Raw genomic sequence first — 21,719 nt, 5'->3', positions numbered from 1 at the left:
AACAATATATTGCTTCTATTTGGGGTGGTCACTTTTGTCTATCAAGCATGGATGTTTGAAAATAAACAGATGGAATGGGCTACACCACTTTAAATCAGATAATTACCTCATACACTAATTCAGAGCACGAGATCATATTCAGGAGTGGAGCAAAAATAATATTGCTAAATGTATGTTCAGTTATAAACTAGTAAATTACGGAATCATGTCAATTAGAATTAATAGTTATTCAGTTAACACCAGTGTTGTGCAAGGCTATCCAGCAATCATAGATGCAATTATACACACTGATAGATTTTATGGCAAATTATATTCAACATCAACAAATGGATGAATGGGATACTAACACTGATAAAAACAAAGGAACCTAGATTTCAGGAAAATTTGGATTAGGTAAATGCAGGAGATAAATTAATGATAGGTAAGCACTTATGCATATAGATAGGAGCCAGTGACGTAGAGCTTCAAAAGCAGTACGCATCAGAGCCTTGCAGGCATATGGTTGCCATTTAGAGATCTTTTGAATAAACCTGCTTGCCATTGATTCTCCCTTGTATTTGTTTTAAGAATAGCAATAGCACTTAGACTTATCTATGACCCCATACTGCTTTACAGCACTCTTTGAACAGTTTGCTAGAATTATTAACTTAGTATAACTATAAAGGTAGATTCTATAAATGTAGACTGTAGAAACTGCAATAATCAGATGTACAACATCAGAATAAAACAGATGATATGATAGGAAACCGAAAATGGGAAAGTGCAGCTAATCAACGATGCTTCTAGATGCAGACTGTGGAAAGGACTATAAATAACCTGTACCAAATATACAAATTACACTTAGATCCCAAAGGTGCTTTTCTAAAAGGTAACTGGACTTTCTTGGTTCTTTCCTTGAAAACTTTTCATTTTCACTTTTATCCAAGAAGCTTCTTCAGTTCTCAGAACTTCTGAGAATTAGTCCATAAGAATCATTCTTCTGAATCAGGCATTGATCCTTTGGAAATGGAAAAACAGACACTATGGGATAGAGGGCAGAAAGATGGATCTCTGAAGGGCAGGGTGGATAACAGTTTGGCTCTACAAGAAAGCAAAGAGGGGAAAAAATGTACAATGACTTTCCCTTGGAAGGGATTAAAGCTGACCAAACCAAATGTCTGGTGAAATACATGCTCTTCCAGAGCAAAAGCTTTAAAAAGTAGCAGATATGTAGAAGCTACAGATATGTCCCTTTTTTGCAAAGAACAACTACAATGCTATCAATGGACTTTGAAGATGTAGGAAGGGAGTTTTGCTCTTGTCCGTGTTCCTTCCCCATTCACAGTACTGTAACTATTTGGAGGAAAAAATAAACTTCTCACAGAGGATGAAATTTAACAGACACAAATGGAAAGTTCATCACTTAGGAAACCGAAATTAAACAACAGCTTTAGGATGAGAAATACCTGACTTAAGGTTTGCGCTGGCACAGGGACAGTTGACTAATTGTTTTTTTTTAAAGTACAGAAGTGCACATGATCCTCAACCTACCCCCAGACCACCACGAAGGCAGCTTTGCTTTGTCTTACTTCATCTTACAAATAGTTGTTCTAACTGTTGCTGACAAAGTGTGCTGTGTGGTCTATCTGCTATACTTCATTGTAAGCAAATGTTTCCAATTGGCTACCGTGCAACAGTTGCAGAATCTCCACTTCCTTTTGATCCCAGGTCACTGTCTTCCACAGCCATTTTGTCCCTGGCTATTTACTGCTTTCTATTTATTGCTCACAGTGCACCTTTGCTTTTTATTATTTTTATTTTTAAATGAGTGGACTTGTAAATCAGAGAAGCTGGGATTCTTATTTGTTTCATTAATCTTACTGTTGGGCATTTTAACATTTAACAATACTAAAGCATTAAACACTGGTGGTGCAGTGGCTAGAATGCAATATTGCAGGCTAACTCTGCCCACAGCCTGGAGTTTTACCCTGACGAGGCTCGAATATGACTCAGCCTTCCATCCTTCCAAGGTCAGTGAAATGAGGACCCAAATTGTTGGGGGCAATATGCTGACATTGTAAACGGTTCAGAGAGTGCTGTAAAGCAGTATGGGGCCACATATAAGTCCAAGTGCTATTGCTACTGTCAAAACAAATAGAAGGGAGAACCAACAGCAAGCAGGTTTCATTCAAAAGCTCCCTAAATGGCAACATATGCCTGAGAAGTCCTGATACACACTGCTTTTGAAGCTCTAGGTCAAACTTGGCAACTTTAAGACTATTCTGGGAGTTGAAGTCCACAAGTCTTAAAGTTGCCAAGTTTGGAGACCTCTGCTCCAGGTCACTGGCTCCTATCTATATGCATAAGTGCCCACCATCATCAAGACAACCAAAGGACCAGTGTACCACTTCACTTTGTAGAACATACACATTCCAGTGAAATGAATCTCCTTTCGTCTCTTCCTTCCTTTCTTCCTTCCTTGACAAGAGTTTTGCCTGTTCCCCCAATTGCAACAGTGCTGTGATACTATCCTGACACTTGACAAGGCATGGCCTAATAAAAATGTTGATTGCATGTTTGAACCTCTTGAAGCAATTGATTTTTTCCTGTCAGTGTGAAAGTGAAGTTACTTCTTATATCTACCACATTTGAAATTTGAAACTCTTTTTCTCTCATCTTTCCCCACGGCTTACAGCTTGATTTTTAATTTCTCAGGCTTCATGCTACGAAGCAATCAATTGTTCACATAGCCAACATTCCTACTCTGACAAACTGGAGGTGAATATGAATCGCCAGTGTAATATGGTTTTTTTTTTAAAAAGGCAAATTTAATTTTCAGGCTGCATCAACTGAAGCATGGATTCTAGTAATAGTTCTGCACTGGTCAGCTCTTGCCTCAAATATTGTGATTACCTGTGGACTACACTGAACATTAAGAAAAAATCATACCAACTAAAGTAGACATGGAAATTGTAATGAGATGATTGGGGGGGAGGGGGGAGGTAGTCAATGTGGTGAAAGAAATTGGGCATGTGTAAGGGAGAATATGATAATACACTTCAAATATCTGAAAGGATATCAAACAGAAAAAAGGTCAAGTTTTTTTTTATCATTAAGATAAGGAATAATGATTTAAAGTACTGTAATAATGCTCATTCATATAGGGTATAGAATAACTGATTTAAGACAGATTCCCATTAGAATTGCTGGGAAAAAAAGGCAAAAAAACACTTCCCTACAGGAAATGTACTTCAACAACAGAATCACTCACTATGACAGGTGACGGACACCTCTTTAATAGCTATGTTCAAGCAGAACTTCTGTCAAAAAATGCTTTGATTAGATTCCTGCACCAAGCACAGTTGGACTCAAAACACAAATAACCCCTTCCAATCTGATGATTCTGAATGTAAACTTCAGGCTAGTGTGGTCCATGAACAGCAATCTGACACCCCCCTCAATATATACAAGAATTATGATTTCAGGGGAATGCAAAGAGTATGAAACTGAACTTGGGTGGAACAACTGATCCCAAAAAGAAAAATTGAGGAAGTTATTTATTTCCCTAAATAATATAGATTAAGAAATACATATAGTCACACTTGTCATAAGCTTTCCATTGGGATATCTACCTAAAAAGTCAAAGGTTGAAGGGAAGGGTACAAAGTTGATCCTGAAAATGCCCCCCCCCCACACACACACACATAACAATGAACATGGCTATATTAAAAGACACAAAAATGGAGCGTGAAAAATAGGACAGCCACAAAACTTAACTAAAATAGAAATATACTGTTGTCTGGTACTCTATCAGATTTGGTTAGTTGCAAAAGCCATTAGAAATTTCAACATGTACCACTTCCAACAAGCACCTTGAATACCTCAATGTATTTCTCTGTCCTTTTTATTCACACCCCACCATTCATAAAATCTTTAATAGCAATATTAATTCTCTATAGAAGAACTCAGATGAGGATGCTTGGATACTTGAAGTAGTACTTAATTTTAGAATCTGTGTTTGCATTAATTCTGCAGATTCTGAGCTCAGTTAACTGAACTAACTGCCCTATCTTTTTGTAACACCAGTCATACACTTGTTAATCACATTGTAATCTAATGTTTAGTGCCATCTAGTGTAATGGTTATAATTTGAGTGCCCATTTAGTGTAGTGGTTAAGATTCTGGCCTAAAAAAACAGGATATTCTGAGATATAGTCTTGCCTTAGGTATGAAAGCCAGCTAAGTAACATTGGGCCAGTTACTCTTTCTCCACCCAGCGCACCTAACAGAGTGGGGAAAATAGGAGGAAGAAGGAGTCTCAGGTATATTTACCACCTTATTTAAAAAAGTAATAAAAGTGGGATAAAAGAAATCTAAAAAATAAAATGTCTTTTACAGTTGCAGGACATGCTTGCCCGTTATTAATACAACCACATTTTATTCACTCCTATATGCTATTTTATAACAGCAAATTACAATAGGCTAACATGTACTTGACATGCTTGCCAATTTAGACTAAAGTGGCTTAGATTTAAATTCTTCTCAATTATTATGCACCCTTAACCATGATTAACATTATCATGATTAACAACTCAATTTTCATAGCATCCATGATACTCTGAACTATAAAAGTGATCACCCAAGCTGAGTTTGCACAACTGGCTAGACTAAAATTTGCGGCTTGGATTGTAATGTAGTGGCTTTTGCCTGTCCACCTATGCTACCAGTAAACTGCAGGTTAGTCTTAAAACATCTTGAAACACTAGAATCTGTAGCTGGGGCTAAGGCCAAGAAGACACTGGCTCGGGCATCCATTTCAAAGCTTAGGTGATGCCCAACATTGCCACTCCTGCCAAATCATTCCAAAAATACAGACTTTTGTATCATCATCAGGTGACACCATCAGTCACTGTAGCCTAAGGGCACAGTATATCGTTGAGCCAGCCTTGGTTTGCAAGATCCAGAAAATAGCAATAAAGTGAAGAAAATAAGGGAGAATCATATTTTGCTAGAAAGAAGAATGTTCTTTGATAATCGATTCTGGGAATAGAAGAAAATATTTTTCACATACACCTTTGCTTCAACTAGATCACTGTTGTCAATGAGGGTTGGGAGACACGGACTCTATGAGATTTTAACCACACTTCCATGAACATGGAATCTGGAAGCCTTTTCATGCAAGAAGCAGTGAGAAGTAGAGTCGGAATATGACAGAAAAAAAGCTCTTGATACGTTCCCCCCTACCAGTCTTAAGAAGTATTTTAGGCCATGTTGCCTGTTTTCTGAGCACAAGGAGCTCCTATGCCCAAGAGACAGTGCAGTCATGTTGTCTTTATTTTATTTTTATTTATTTATTTATTTATTTGATTTGCCAATTGTTTACAAGATAATAAGTATAAGTGTATACATAGTTGTGAATACATGAAATGGGTACATATAAGAAAAATAAAAGAATAAGAGAAACAATAGGACAGGGACGGTAGGCACGTTGGTGCGCTTGGGTTCATTTGCAATTATACATTACAAAGCAAATTACTTCCAAGTGCTTAGCTCGCTTATGGTTCGGTGTAGCGCAGAATCTTTGCTTTTGTATCCTCCTAGCGAGGCCTGCAAGCAGAAAACCAGTTTGGGGTTTGGGAGCAAGAAGTTCAAAAGGATGCCAAACGCTAACTAATCCTTGTGACTTACTAAAGAGCTGTGGGGGAGGGGGGGAATGCAAAGCGGCAGCCGGTCCCATCCTTCTTTAGGGAACTCACTAGGCACGGCAGCTTAAGACCGCAAGACGGTGTGCCTTGAACGAACTTGCCTGCATTCGGCCGCCGCTGCTCCGCGAGTCAAAGCCTCAACTGTCCCCCGACGGATCTTCATAGCGCTTTAAGAGAAGGCTGAGCCTTCCAACTCCGCCCCGAAGTTCCCGGGACGCCTCCGTCAGATCCCATCCCAATTGGCTGACTAGGATATGAATATGTATGTCCCGACCTGTGTGAATGAGGCGCTGTGCCCTCCCCTCGCCGCCGCACAGAGAGGCTTAGGGAGCGTGCGGGGCTTCGCTTGAGCAATCGCTCTTCTTCTGGTCGCTCGCCGAGCGGTGCCTGGCGGCGGCTCTGCAACCGGCTTGGTCCTGCTGCCACAGGAGCCCGGGGAGCTTCTTGCCTCTTCGCTGCCGCTGTCTTCCTCTTGCCAGGCACGCTGCTTCTCAGCCGGCCCCGTCTCCAAGCTCCTACTTGTCGGCGCCTGCCGAAGAGATGCGGGGCCTGTCCGGATGGATGCTGCTGCTGGTGCTCGGCAGCTGGTTCCGTCTGCGAGCCAAGGGCGCCGTGCCGCTGGCTGGCTTTTATCCCTTCGGGCCGGCGCAGGGAGACGCGGCCACCCCTCAGCAAGACGACGGCGGTTCTGGTCTCCAGCCCATCGCCGTCAAGTTCCCCTTCTTCGGCGCGACTCACACGGCGCTCTACGTGAGTAGTCGTCCCGTCGGGTGCTACGGAAAGTGCGGGCACCGCCGCGCGGGACTTTTGCTCATCTCTGCGGTTCCTTAATGAGAAGTTAGTCCCAGAGGTGCTTTTTTTTTTTTTTTTTAAAGAGGCAACTGGACTTTCTGGTTTTTCTTTGAAGACGTTTCGCCTCTCATCCAAGGAGCTTCTTCAGCTCTGAAAGTCCAGCTGCCTCTTGAAAAAGTACCTTCGGGACAAGCATGACCAGGATGACTGAGAATCTCCGTAGACGAGAAGTAGTATGCTTAGTGCGGAGCAATAATGCCTTGACTACGTGCACCAGCCCTAGCCCCTTTCTAAAACATATTTTATCTCTGAATATTTGTTAACTGCCATGCTTGCCACTGGGAAACTATTTTCCCATGATACGCCTACCAGTTAGATTGTACTGCTATGTCAGATGCTTGCTTTTTTTTGTTTTGCTTCCTGCTCCAGGATGCTCCGTCTTCAAAGCATTGGGTACCGATCCTAATGTCTTATCCAAACACAATGGATCTCACCCTTAACTGTAGTGCTTGGGACCCCAGCCTTTGAACCACCAAACCGGGTCCGAGGGAAACTCAGGTCTTAATTGACTTCCTAAAGATTAGCGCTGGAGGCTGATAATAAAGTTTAAGCGTTGTGTTTTAAACTTCCCCACGGTCCTCTTCTCCCCACATCCTTCAAAGAGGATGCTAGAAAGACAATGGGGTGTTATGAAAGATTACATACCGATCTTCACTGAATTGCTGATTAATGATTATGGAAGATGTAGTATTTAACACGTTAGAAAAGAAAACAAGTTAGGAAAGCTGTTGAATTCACATAGAATCACTCATATTAACAGCCAGTGTTTTGATTGCTCAGCGTGGCTAGGTAGTGACACATAGTTGAGCTTGGGTGATCTTAAAAACTTGAGTGGGGCCAAGTCTGTTAGAATTTGGATGGGAGACCATTAGGGGAATTTCAGGGCCAAAAGTTGAACTGGAATTTTTATTTTATTTTTTAAAAAATCCTGGGAAAAGACAGCGGCAAACCATTTCTGTAATGATACTAAGAAAATTACACAGATGTGTCCATGTGTCAAGTACTCAAATTTGATGAGAGAGAGGTTTTGCATTTACTGGATGATTAGGATAGAGAGATTGTTCCACTTACTATGACTGTCACTTAATATGACAACTTACATGCAAGGTGGTCAACTGTTATAATAAATTGTTAATAGTAAGAAAGTGAAAACTGAAAGAATATATAAGAAACCAGTAAGAAAAGCTATCAATGGTTTGCAGGAAGAGATGAGACAAAAAGGAGATCCTGGCTTCCAGACCCAGTTTTTTATTGAACAGTGCTTGCTAATCCTAGAGCAGGGGTCGCCAACCTTTTGGACCTCAGAGACCACCAAACTCATAATTTTAAATCCCGCGAACCAGAGACCCTGGGAAAATCCCCAAAAAAGTCTACAGGAAAATTCCCCACCCCGTTTTCTTACCGATTGATTATTCTTTATTTGGGATCGCAGGATACCGTCTCCAGCTCTGTTCTCGGGAGAGAGAGAGACTTTTGGCTTCATGCAAGGAAAGCAGCAGAAGCATCAGAAGTCTTTCTTTCTCTCCCCCAAACTCCACCAGAAATGAGTCTTTGCCAGCACAGCCTCTTGGAGCAGGATGCCTTGCAGGGTTCCAAAGACTCATTTCTAGCAGAGTTTGGGGGAGACAAAGAAAGACTTTTGCTGCTTTCCTTGCGTGCAGCCAAAAGCAAAAGATGAAAGAAGTGGAAAGAAGTAGCCCAGTGGCCAGGTGAAGCGTGTGGGGCATGTGGGGCAAGTTCTCCCTTCCACCCTTTCCCCCCTCCCATCACTACCTCGTGTTGTTCGCAATGCAAGCAATGCAAGCTTTGTGTTCCCGCAGGCCATCTGGGCGGCGCAGCCTTATGTTCCCGCGCAGCCTGGGTTAATTGCTTTGGGGGGGGGACATTTCTCTACAGACCACCAAAATTTTGTCATGGACCACCAGTGGTCCCCAGCCCACTGGTTGGCAACCACTGTCCTAGAGGGCAATAGGTCTTGTTTTAATGTAACTTATTTAAGTATTCCAGTTTGAAAATCTACTCTTTGAATAATGTCATTTTTGGGGGGTCAAACTCGCGGCCCGCAGGCCAGATGCGTCCCGTGCTAGCTACGCCCACACCCAGTTTAGCGAATGGGGAAAAGTTACAATACGTCATGTGATGCCACCATGACAACCCGCGTTTGACACCCCTGTTCTAGATTTAGAAAGTACATGAAAGTTCTTTGCGCCTGAGGGAGGTCACTGCTCCAGATCTAGTTTGACTATTAAAACAAATTCCTGGAATCTGCTTTTTCTTTTACTCTTATGGGTGTTTCCTAATCAGAGAATAAACCAAAAGGGTTAAAATTTATGAGTTGTAAATAATAAAAAAAAACCTCTGTTCCCTTTCAGTTATTTTGGAAAGCATCTGTAATCAGTTGGGGTGTTTATAATTGGAGCTGGTAAGAGTTGTGCTCCAAAACATGTAGAGGACACCAGCTTGGCCAAGATAAGACACGATGATGCTATAAAATCACTAAAGAGTTGTTTAGCTTTGTTTTTTAAAAGAAAACAAAAGAGGCAACATATTTGTCTTCTTGGCATCATACATACTGTATTTGTCATGTTGTAACAACTTTTCAACTGTCCAGTAATTGTGGAAATTAAACTTGAATTCTTCCTCTTCTCATACCCCAAAGCAGATTTGTAGAATACATATACTATTGAGCACTTTGTAAATAATATGGTTGACAACTGAAGGTTGTGCAGTCAACAAAAATCAGTATTACTCATAGCTACCCAAATACTTGGCATAGCTTGGTGTTTAGGTTGATTTTCACAAATTCCTGTCCTTCAAATGTATTGGAATCTTGTTGGTTGAGATTTGTAGCTCCAATACAAATGGAAATTTACTGTATTTTAAACTTTGAGGTTATTAGGAATAATTAGTTATTAGGAATAATGAACCCTTCAAACTAATCTTGTTTTCCAAATCATTTAGCACTAATCATCAGATAGAAAGGCTATAATAGTTTATGATCTAATCTTGCTTGCTGGTAGCAGCAACAATACTATGGTGTGTATAGTCCTTTTAGATACTCAAAAAATTTCACAAGCAGCCCAGAAGGTGATGTTCATAATTTTTCCTGGGAAAGGCACACTTGGCCATGCTAGGAGCCATACCCCCAAAAAGCAATTCATAAATCCAGGAGTGGAATTGAATTTTATTCTATTCCTTTTAAGTATAAATAAATTGTAATACTATATAATCAGTAGAATTGCTTTTCAGTCAGATCAGTGATGGTATTCTACCAGTTCGGCCCGGTTCTGCCGAGCCAGTAGCAGCGATGAGCAGTGGAGACCAAACCGGTTCTCTCTGCCCTTCTGCTGTTGGGCCCACCCGCCCGCCTGGGCTCCCCTACTCACCTTTATCCTCTGAATTTGAAGCACAGCTGCTTTCCTCACAGAATAGTGCTGCACGACAGCTGCTGAAGCGACAGGGATTGTGCAGGCTTGCAGGAGGTGAGTTAGAACGCATCTACACCTACGCAAATGCCTCTGCGCCTGTGCAAAGTACATGTTTGGCACACACACGCGCAAAGTGTGTGCACGCGTGCAAAGCGCACCCACCAAGCCACGTCCACCGAACCGGAGGTAAAAATATTTGAATCCCACCACTGAGTCAGATGTTAATAATTTTTGCCTTTTTAAAAAAGAAAGCATTTCAATACACCTTTTGGGATCCGGAGGAGCTGTTTTTAAGGCTGTATGTTACCTGGTGCACAATCTATTCATAATACCATACAGCATACAGTGTGGCAGTATTATTATTCCCATAATACAGATTTGGAGCAATAAGCTGCAGTAGTGGGGGAGGAAGAAACACAGTGGTGGTATTCAGCTGGTTCGCACCGGATTGAGCGAACCAGTAGCAAGAATTTGGCGTAGGTTGCCGAACCAGTAGTAAGTTCTGGCTGGCCACACCCCCAATCCAGTCACCCTCCCGCCCGATCCTCGCTTACCTGCCCACCTGACATTCGCCTAAGGTATTTCTTTTTTTTCTCCTCCCAACAACCAGCTGTAGATAAGATCAGCTGTGCCGTGATTCCCCTTGCTGAGGCCCAGGAAGGCAAAAAATGGAGGGAGAAGCTCAGCCCCTCCCCCTCTATTTTTTGCCTTCCAGAGCCCCAGCGGAGCCTTAGGGGAGCAAAAATGCCCCTCCCAAAGGGTCTTCTGAGGCTAGGAAGCTCCCAAAACGGAGCTTGGAGGAGTGCTGCCTGCCTCTCTCATGCTCTGTTCCTTTTCTTCCAGAGCCCCAGAGGAGCCTTAGGGGAGCAAAAACGCCCCTCGCCCCCGAGGCTCTTCTGTAGCTAAGAAGCTCCCCAAAACAGGTGGAGGGGGCTGCAAAAAAGCCACGCCCACCCAGTCACATGGCCACGCCCACCAAGCCATACCCACAGAACGGGTAGTAAAAGTTTTTGAATCCCACCACTGAAGAAATGGTGGTTGGTAAGATTATCAACAGGATGAGAATGGGGACTCCTAACTTTTTAATCTATCTCCTAACTGTCATCTTTCTCCAGGAAAATGGGTATTCAGCTCCAGTGCTTCAGATTACTGAACCTAAAGAAGTTCACAGAAAGAATGTTTTGAGATTCCTGTACAGTAGTCTCCTTTTCCCTTCATTATTCCTCACCTTACATTGTTGAAAGACAGACCACATAATCAGAGGCTTTTTGAAGTTTATGGAAGGACAGAGAAAAAAGAAAATGATTCTTCCCTAAGTCTCCTTAATGTATCTTATCTTAGGATCAATATCTCCAGCAGCCAGGCTTCAAATTTAAATCGAAGGCTTGGCCTCTACAATCTCCCTTAAAAACTCTTGAAGGAGGGGGGGCGGGATCCCCATTCCCATTCCATAACAACTCCAACCTCCAATGTTACAAATGAATAGCTTTATCTGCCTGCTAAGATTTTTGTCTCTGCCTTTTTTTTGTTGTAAAGTCACTTATATTATTCCAAAACCATCTGGATTTACTTGGGGACAGTCAAACAGTTTAATTTAATTTAAGGCATCAAAGCTGTAACAGGATGTTGAGAATCGGAGTGTCTTTGCTGTATTAGGCAATTGCACTCTGCAGCCAAGGAGGCATAATGAACTAAATACTTTGGGTTCAAGGAAAATCATCATAGTCTTTCCAAATTCTTCTGCTACCCAGATTCACGGGCTGATGCAACTTGAGATTCTGTAAATTTGGAGATGATTTGCACTCCAGTATGATACTTTAGAACTGTCACTTGCTTTGTTTTTCCTCATTGAAAACGTTTCCAATAGTGTTTATAATGCTTCCTTTTTTAGGAACTTCTATCCTCCTTGAGCTCCTTTTCCCACCAGTTTCCTCTGCCATGGAATGCTACTTATCATTGCTCTGGGAATATTAGAATTTAGTTCCTTGAACTGGTATTTTCTACTGAACTTAATATTCTTTAGCTTTTAAGAACTCTACATTGCATGATCACATCTACCAATGTGTCTGCTATTTCCATCTCCTAAAAGATAGTTAATCTTATTGTCTTCCTCCGTTGTCTCACTGTTTTCTTTTACCTGCTATGATAGGAAATAGGAAATTATTTTGTGGTGCTGATCCAGCAAACCTCAATTTCCTGGAATGTTAACATTACCTCTGCTGAATCTGTTACTACAGCAATACACAAGTAGACTCAAAAGATGTCTCTTGCTTTGTCAGGAAATAGGTCAGTGAAAGATATTCCTTTAGCTAAGTCAACCCAAAACCTTGACTCTCTGGATACATTGTGATGTTTTAAATTTGAGAATCTGCCCACAGATACTGCTTTTGTCTTGCTTTTGTGATATGTGCCATAATCTTACATGACAACAAACAGATTTCTTGTATTTGCATTATTCATACCCCAGGAAGTATTCCAGTTAGTGACATCTTACAGGGTACATGAAATTTGTATGCATTTGAAAGTCCACAAAAAAAAAATTCTACAACACAGAGGTGATAAGTGTATTCAAAATATATATTTTATAGTGTAATAGCAATTGCAGCATCGTAAAATGCACTGAAATATAATTGTTTAGCTATCCCCAGGCCCGTGAGGATTATCAGCTTGTTGACATTTTCTTTAGAAATATGCTTGTTTATAAGGATAATTTTTGAAGAAATTCCTTCTTGAAAGATGAGTTCAGCTGAAAAGTTTCTCAGTTGACCCTCCTCTTATGTTCATTAAAACATGAGAACACATTGAGTATTTGTGTTAACAAGGTTGGTTCAGAAATAGATTATACTCATTTAATCTGAACGTTTGGCCTTATGCTAAATTTTTGAAATACAACATGAGACCATGAACAAACAAAGGCACTTCTAGTCCTCGCCCTGTTCAAAACCCGAGATGAGTAACAGTGAAATGCTGACATACACTGACAGGTGACTATTAGTCAAGTCAGCAAGAAAGACATAGGAGTGTTAGAATATTTTCATCACTATTTTTCATTCTGTAATGAGAGAGAGATTGCAGTTTCCTATGTGCAATGCTATTTTGCCTGATCCATTTTGTTTTCAGCTTCTCTGATCCCTGTTGTGATGCATTTGGGGGTAGCATTGCAAGTAGATATATGGAAATAAACCGGCACATAAAGGCGATGGTTGTTCTAGGACTCTTTTACTATTTTGGATTTGTCAACACCAAATGGCTTGACTTCTCTCAATTTTTGCAAACAGTTTCAGAGCTTTATGTGTAACATTCCACCTCCATGTGGACATTCCCAGAGATGATAGCCAGCAGTGTCCTGAAGCTGCCAAAAAACCCAGTGCAGCCCTAGGCTGCATCAATAGAGGAATAGTATGATGATCACACAAAGTGTTAATACTACTTTATACTGGTAAGACCACACTTGGAATATTGCATCCAGTTTTAGTCATCATGATACAAAAAATACATTGAGACTCTAGAAAAAGTGCAGAGAATTGCAACAAAGATGATTAGGGGACTGGAGGCTAAACCATACAATCAATGATTACAGGAACTAGAAATATTTGGTCCTACGAAGAGAAGGACTATAGGTCATATAATAGCAGTTTTCCAATATTTGAGGGACTATCATAGAGAGGAAGAGGTCAACCTATTCTCCAAAAATCTTAAAGCAAGACAAGAAGTAACGATGGAGGTTTAACAAAGAGAGATGCAAGCTAGAACTAAGAAGAAATTGTGGGTGATTCAACACTGGAGGTTTTTTTAAAAAGGTTAGACAGCCATTGGTCCAGAATGGGATAGTGTCTCCTGCTTGAACAGGAATGGGACTAGAAGACCTCAAAGGTCCTGTCCAACTCTGTTATTTATTAGTTTGCCTCATGAATCCTGATAATGCAGTATATTTGCATTTTTTTAAAAAAAACATAGAAGGACAAAAAGCTTACAAGAAGGAAGGAGGAAAAGTCATAAAGCATCTCGGCATTTTAAGGTGGCATAATTATTTGGTAGGATGAACAATAGATAAGAGCATTTGATTTTTAAATACTTTCCTACATTGAAAACTCAGCTGCAGTTGGGAAGCTCAATGTTTTATTGGTTTAAAATATGGCAGATCATTCAAAACATCATCTTCTATTTACATAATCTGAAATGGAACTACATTTTATAATCTGTTTTCCACTAAATTATTATTACTCCTGCATTATTTCCAAAATTTAGAGATGAGTGAACAACCTCAAGGAAAGGAGATCAGAACTCCCCTACCCCCAGTCCGTGGACCAGCACCAGTCCATGGCATGCCAGAAACTGGGCCTTGCAAACAAGCGAAGCCCCATCTGTGAGATGCAGGCAGCAGGTAACACCATGCCCCACCCCCATGGTCCGCAGAAAGACCTCTCTCCATGGAACTGGCCCCTGGTGCCCAAAAGGTTGGGGGGGCATTGCTTTAGATCAGGGGTGTCAAACTTATGTCATCACGGCAGCGTAACATGAGGTATCAGGACTTTTTTCCCCTTTGCTAAATCAGGCATGGGTGTGGCCAGCATGTGATGCATCTGGCCCGTGGGCCGCGAGTTTGACAACCTTGCTTTAGATAACCAAAACACTAGCCAACTTGGGGGGCAAGGGGGCAGGGGTAGCAAAAGGACAAAAAAAATTGCAAGAAGTAGTTTGATTCTAAAATGATAGCTGGCACATTGACTATTAGCAAGGAAGAAGTCACTAGTTTTAATCATGGAGGTCACGCAAATGCATTTACTGTTTTCGAAATCAGAGAAAGTTTTAGAACTTTTGGATTAATGCAATATGTAAACCCTTTCATTTCTGCTTTGCATGCAGCTTGGGGAAAAACTGCCCCACTCAAACTGGTTAAAGGTTTTTTGTAAAATAATACAACAAGACTCTTGGGTGAAGCTTTGTCATTTAGCAGATCCTACATGGGGAAGCTGGTACATAGGGCTGTGCTTGAAGACAACCCGGAAACTTCAACTGGTCCAGAATGCAGCAGCATACACAATAATGGGGCTTCCTAATTTTGCCCATGTTACATTTTCATTGCAGAAGTTTCCTAGCTTCCAGTTCAAGCTCCTGGTCATCACTTTTAAAAGTGGCCGAGGTCAGGACCACCTTTTCCTGTCTACCATCCTAGCAGGTCAGATAGGATGGGCACATGCCTAGTTCCTTCCCCTAAATATTGAGTTTTGAGGGGATCTAGGAATTGTGCCGTTTCATGGCAGCCACTCCCCTTTGGAACACACTTTATCCTCTAAAGTTTGGCAGATCTCTACCTGCCTTACCTTCCTAAAGGTTTGAACCTGGCTTTTTCCCTAAGCGCTGGGATAAGATTGGATGACTGCATATGAGAAGTTTGATTTGGCGTCAGGTTTTCTTGTTTTTAATGTGTTTAGTTTTATATCTAAATATGGTATTATATGTTTTAAGTTTTGATTGGGGGCTGCTCAGAATTGCTTATGGGCACCTATACTGTATACATGTTTTAAATTAATGAAATAAATTAGTAAAGGGTTTTTACACCAAACCAAGTGCTCTTTGAAGTGTTGTGACTACAATTTCTAAAATTGAATCCTTAGAATGTGGACTAAAATGCATCTGGATAACGTGTAAAAAATGGAATCAGATGACATTATTTGCAATGTCTCCATTGACATGTGTATTTTTAACTTGTTGCAACAATACAAGAAGGGATTAAGGTTGAAAATTCTGTCTATAGATAGAACATTGGCTAGTTAAGCAAGGTTAACTTATTAGTTGAAAATAGCCATTATGTGTGTATGTCCATCAGTAAACTTCATGATGGATATTTATTGGGAGAAAAACAGAGCTAAAGTTGGGAAAGGTATGCAAGAATCGTCAACTGATAAAAAAACAAAGGAAACAACATCTCAACTCTGGGAAAGGAGGAAGTATGAGAAAGAGACTCAAAACAATGGTATAACAAAGGCAGAAGGAAACGGCAGGTTTTCAAGATACTGTTACTGTATAACGGTATATAAACTACAAGAGAAAAGAGGTGTGGTGGCTCAGTGACTTATTGATGCTGGAGATGGTTTTTTGGTCCAGTGGTTCAAGTCTTTGCACTGTATGTCAAGGTGAACTCCCTTCACTCAACCTCAGTTTTTCTCCGCCTAACAGTTTAAAAGCATATTCTATGCGAATAGATAAATAGGTACCACTTCAGTGGGGAGATGAGTTGGTGCTTCATGCAGGAAGTCAGATTCCTGCTCTCTGAACCTTCCTGGTTGTGGTGCCTTGGATGATGCTGCAGGAAGAGCTGCTTGTCTTTTTTCTGGTGCAAAGCCAGCTTGCCCTCTTGTGGCGCACCGTGGGAACAGAACTGGTATCTTGGCAGCCAAACTACTACTATGCAATTGCATTGTAGTCTCCTGGCTAATGTAACAATACCATACACTAATACTAATATATTATCTACAACAGTAAAGTGGAGTCTCCTTGCTGTATCTGTTTCCTAATTTGGCCTCCCTCAAACAGCTGATTTTGGCTAGTTCAAAAAAGGAATGCTGGGGTATTTAGCAAAAGCTAAGACCTTAGTTTTTGTATAATGAATATTAAATACTTTCATGTGGTATGCGTGGCTAAGATATGCAAGGCGTTTCTTAGGCTGGTTGGCAATATGTGTCTATTTGTGCATGTGTGTTTATGTGTATATGTATGTATATATGTGTGTGTACATACACACACACATACACATATTGTGTTTCCCCCAAAAAAACGACCTACCCCCAAAACAAGCTTTAGCCCAATTTTCATGCCTGCATCTAATATAAGCCCTACCCCAAAAATAAGCCCTGGTGAAGCCCCACCATCTGGTTGTATGAAGTGTGATGAGGCACAGGCATAAAAATCAAGCTAGGGTGGTGGTGGTGGTAGAGCTGCCCCACACACCCCACACCTGCTTATTGTAGAATTGCCACAGCCAGGCCTTCCACACCCTGACACCTGTCGTGGCAAGGCCCAAATTCTGCAGCTGCTTGTGGTCACTCGAGCTGGACGCCGGTGTCACCAGTAACACATCCCACAAAAATAAGTCCTGGTGCTTATTTTGGGGCCAAAAAGAAAATAAGACTGGGTCCTATTTTCGGGGAAACACGATATGTGTGTGTCTGTCTCACTATATTTAATTTGAATATATAATTAACACACAATTCAATATAATTAAATAACATTTCCTTCACTCCAGAATATGGTATTCGGTTTGGAAAAATTTTCCCAGCTGAAAGGAAGTTGAAGAAGAGCAAGATGACCTAGAGAAAGACCACAGGAATGGTTCTACTTCTCTTTATAGACAGTGATTCAGTGGATTAGTTGAGTGGCAGGTAGAAGGTTGGGTTAATTTGACTGCCTTTTACATGATAAGAAAATGTCACAAAAAAGGTAAAGATGTTTTAAGAATGTCAAAAGATACAGCAATTTTACAAAAAAAAACAACCCAGGTAATAAGTTATAAAACTGTGAATATCTTAGCTTTAGAATCTCTTTTCCTGGAGATAATAAAAATATGCCCATTCCATATTTTCCTCATTAAAGAGGTCACTCCATCCTCTTCTTATTCAGACAATAAGATAAGATTCTCAATATTTATGGTCTATATTTGACCCAAAGAAATCCATTAAAAATCATATTCAGGTGGGCATTTGAATGTCTTCCATATTGTGTAATTCCTGAGAGGTTGAGCTTCTGTTTTTTATTACACCTCTCTAGATTGGCAGGATTTAGAATTTAATTGCTCCTTCAATTAAGTAAAGAAAATCATTTCTTCACCAAAAACTAAGCTATAACTTTATACTGCAGTGTCTAATTCTCTAATAGTAGGGAATTTTTCTCCTCTTCCTCTCCTCCTCTGGCTGGATAACAGATAACAGGTAATCAGAGTTGGAAGGAAACTTGTAGGTCATCTAGTCCAACCCCCTGTCCAAGTGGGAGACCCTACACCATTTCTGACAAACGGCAGTCCAACCTCTTCTTGAAAGTCTCAAGTGATGGTGTTCCCACAACTTCTGAGGGCAAGCTGTTCCATTGGTTGATTGTTCTCACTGTCAAAAAGTTTATCCTTATTTCCAGGTTAAATCTCTCCTTGTTCAGTTTCCATCCATTATGCCTTGTCTGGCCTACAGGCACTTACTATGTTAAGATCTTATTTAACCATGGATTGCTGAACTGAGTAAGTTCTCACAATATACTAGGCCATATGCTGTTAATTAATTGCATTTTGCAATAGTATACAATCATCCCTTTAATGTGGATCATTAAGTGAAGAATGAATTGGATTTTTATTTAAGATATTAAACTGAAGTTTTATCTGAAGCTACAATGTTATTTCCAAATCAACATAACTTCTGAATTTTCTTTATTCACAGTATAGTATGAAAGTGTTTATGAGGAGATTGTTTGTCTTCTGATATCTAATAGAAAGAAAGCAGTGCAGAAATTCAAGGACACATTGTTGAACAATCTAAAATGATTTAGGTTTCTTATTACATAAAATTTTAATATTTCAGTTATTAATACTTAGACCAAATTTTTAGCAGCATGGACAGTTTACCATTTCATGTTATGATTTATACTATATGTTCACCACAGTTCCTGACATTTATATTCTGTTCAGAGTTTAATGATGATTTTTCAGGTTTTAAAATATAAATATGTCTGCAGCCAAGAAATTAAAAGACGCTTGCTCCTGGGGAGGAAAGCTATGGCAAATCTAGACAGCATACTAAAAAGCAGAGACATCACCCTGCAAACGAAAGTATGTATAGTCAAAGCTATGGTTTCCCAGTTGCAATGTATGGCTTTGAAAGTTAGACCATAAGAAAGGCTGAGCGCCAAAGAATTGAGGCCTTTGAACTATGGTGCTGGAGAAGACCCCTGCGAGTCCATTGAACTGCAAGGTGATCAAACCAGTCAGTACTACAGGAAATCAACCCTGACTGAAATACTTTGGCCACCTAATGAAAAGGAAGAACTCACTGGAGAAGAGCCTAATGCTGGGAAAGATTGAGGGCAATAGAAGAATGGGATGATAGAGAATGAGGTGGCTGGATGGAGTCATTGAAGCAGTAGGCGTGAGCTTAAATGGACTCCAGAAGATGGTAGAGGACAGGAAGGTCTGGAGGAACATTGTCCAAGGGGTTGCAATGGGTTGGACATGACTTCACAATTAACAACAACAACCTGTCTGCAATCAATTACTGATGTATTGAAAAAATAAATAAAATTTCTATGATACTTCTATGATCAGCATTTTACACTTGTATCTTACTCTTCTACCCCGTTTTGTTATTATTTCTCTTGATGTATATGGGCGGGGTGGGTGGGTTAGTAGCTTCTGTGCCTGTCTGCTACTTTTTAATGGAATCTGGATTTTTGCAGCTCTGATACCGCTATATAGCATCTTAAGCTCTCTGTTTGGGAGAAACTTACAGCTGGAAGTAGTTTAGCATTGGATACAAATCTGTGCAGTTGGTCACTCATCTTGGGAATAAGGCTCTCTAGAATGGCAGTTCTAAAACCTGTGGCATGACAAGCTTCCAGTTGAGGGAGGGCAGGAAAGGTACATCATCTGGTAGAAAACTCTGGTGTACCAATCTATGTAACCTTGAATCCTGGCTATCCAGCAATGGTCCCTCTCTCTCTTCAGCCTAACCTCATTCTAATCCTAACCTTTGCTTCTGTATCTTTGACTTTGAATCTACCATTGGTCTCCAATTGATTTTTTATAATTAAAATTATATTTTTTTAAAAAAAAAACTTGAACCTTTCAAGGTGTTGAGAGAATATCTACATTTTGAAAGATCTCAAGGAAGATTGCCAAAATCTTGAGGAAATATTATGTACCAAGATTTTGGCTGTGGTAAAAGCATTTTTATGTGATGCCTTCACCGCAGTCTAACATTAGTACTCTTACATTTCCAAACCACACATTGAGTTCCATTGGAATAATAAAAATGTAGTTCACATTTCTAGGTATCTAATCTGCTGTCAGAATTTGACTATGTGCCCTACTGTAAATTCAAACTGCCAGTGAAGATATAGAATGGTGCTTTCTCTTTCCTGGCATAGCCTCTTTGGGTTCAAAGAAGCGTTCACATTCCCTTCTTTATTATGAATGTATATGCAAATGCAAATCAGTTTGCAATACTGGGCTCAACATATTCACAGTGTAAAATTATGAAAGCTAATTTAGTGTAGTGATTCAAGCACAAGGCTAGAAACCAGGAGACAGTGAGCTCTAGTCCCACCTTAAGAAGAAAGCCAGCTGGGTAACAATTGACCAGTCACTTACTTTCAGGAAGAAGGTAATAGCACACCGCTTCTGAAATCATATCATTTAGAGACTTAGCCAGTCAATCATCAGAAGAAAAGATTGTTTCAATGACATACATCCAGGGGTGGGATTCTACAGGTTCGCACCTATTCACTAGAACCGGTTGTTAACATTCTAAGCAGTTCAGAGAACCGGTTGTTAAAAGAAATTACTGGCCTAATCCTGTAAGCAAGGCAGGAAGGAAACATTCTGGTGTTGCTTACAGAAACTGCCTCTCCGTTAACCCTTATTACATTCTTGGCAGGACTAGACTTCCTGTCTCAGGAATATCTCTGGAGTTTTTCCCCCTCCTTTGCTGATACTTTGCTTGTGTGGAGTGACCATTCAAAGTTACAATGGCACTGAAAAAAGTGACTTATAACCATTTTCACACTTACGACTATTGCAGCATCCCCACAGTCATGAAGGCCAGGTGAGGAGATGCGTGCCTCAATGTGAGTGATGTTGAGTTGGCCACGCCCAGCCAGTCACATTACCACCAAGCCACGCCCACCAACTAAGTCACACCCACAGAACCGGTTGTTAAAAAAATTGAATCCCACCCCTGCATACACCCATCAAAAAAAAAGTGGAGTAATGTGATTCAGTGCTGTGTTCCAAGTTGTGTGGATTCCTCTGTATCAATATTTGTCTCCGTATTTTTTAAATCTTAGTTGTCTCTCATGTAGCCAAGTACTATTCTGACAGAGACCAATTGATCGATTAATTTACTTACTTGCTCAATTTTTGCCCTAAAAATTAATTTCAGCTGCTGAGGTGAATACATTTCTGCAAAGGGGCTAAAGGACACTCTCCCCTCCACCCCTACCATTTTGTTTTAAAATGCCATTGGTTCTCATTGTGAGAACTCTTTATTTGTGATGGTCAAAAATGCCCCCCCTCCCACAACCATTTCTCTCATCTTATGTCTTTGTTAAACTAATTGGTCCTACTCTGTTGTGTTCCTGATGCAGCTATTTGCAACTTAATGCCCCACAGATGTGCTGTAATTGAACGCTAGATACCCTACCTATCTGCTGATTTATTTATTTATTTATTTATTTGTCAAGCGGTTATAAGATAACAGGTATAAGTATATATGATATGAAGATAGATAGATAGATAGATAGATAGATAGATAGATAGATAGATAGATAGATAGATAGATAGATAGATAGATAGATAGATAGATCGATCGATCTTTGGTTATTCGGGTTTTCTCCCGCGTAAGATTGGAAGTATCTAGGCAATGTTTCGAAGTTCTTTCGGGAAAGAAAAAGAAAAACGGGAAAGAAAAACTGAACAACTTCCTCACACACCTCAATAGCCTACACCCCAAAATACAATTCACCAGGGAAACAGAAGCTAACAATCAACTTCCCTTCC

General features: G+C 40.4%; 1 protein-coding gene across 4 annotated transcripts in view; it reads left to right on the top strand.

Moving 5' to 3' along the window:
• The first annotated feature begins 5,793 nt into the window (after positions 1 to 5,793).
• Positions 5,794 to 21,719, top strand: part of SNED1 (sushi, nidogen and EGF like domains 1) — an 83,039-nt gene continuing 67,113 nt past the window's right edge. For 2 of the 4 annotated variants that reach the window (XM_087964969.1, XM_087964968.1), the window contains exon 1: positions 5,796 to 6,434. In XM_087964969.1, the coding sequence (XP_087821095.1) occupies positions 6,225 to 6,434 (210 nt within the window). In that variant the 5' untranslated portion in view covers positions 5,796 to 6,224. Of the gene's footprint in view, positions 6,435 to 21,719 lie in introns of all 4 variants that reach the window. The other 2 variants (XM_087964971.1, XM_087964970.1) reach the window with 2 other exon arrangements.

The sequence above is a fragment of the Notechis scutatus genome, chromosome 4 (assembly GCF_049901735.1).
Source record: "Notechis scutatus isolate UNSWTSFEM ecotype Mainland chromosome 4, rNotScu1.2, whole genome shotgun sequence".
Classification (NCBI taxonomy): domain Eukaryota; kingdom Metazoa; phylum Chordata; class Lepidosauria; order Squamata; family Elapidae; genus Notechis; species Notechis scutatus.
Note: the sequence above shows the minus strand (reverse complement) of the source record. Positions and strands in the feature narration are given on the sequence as shown.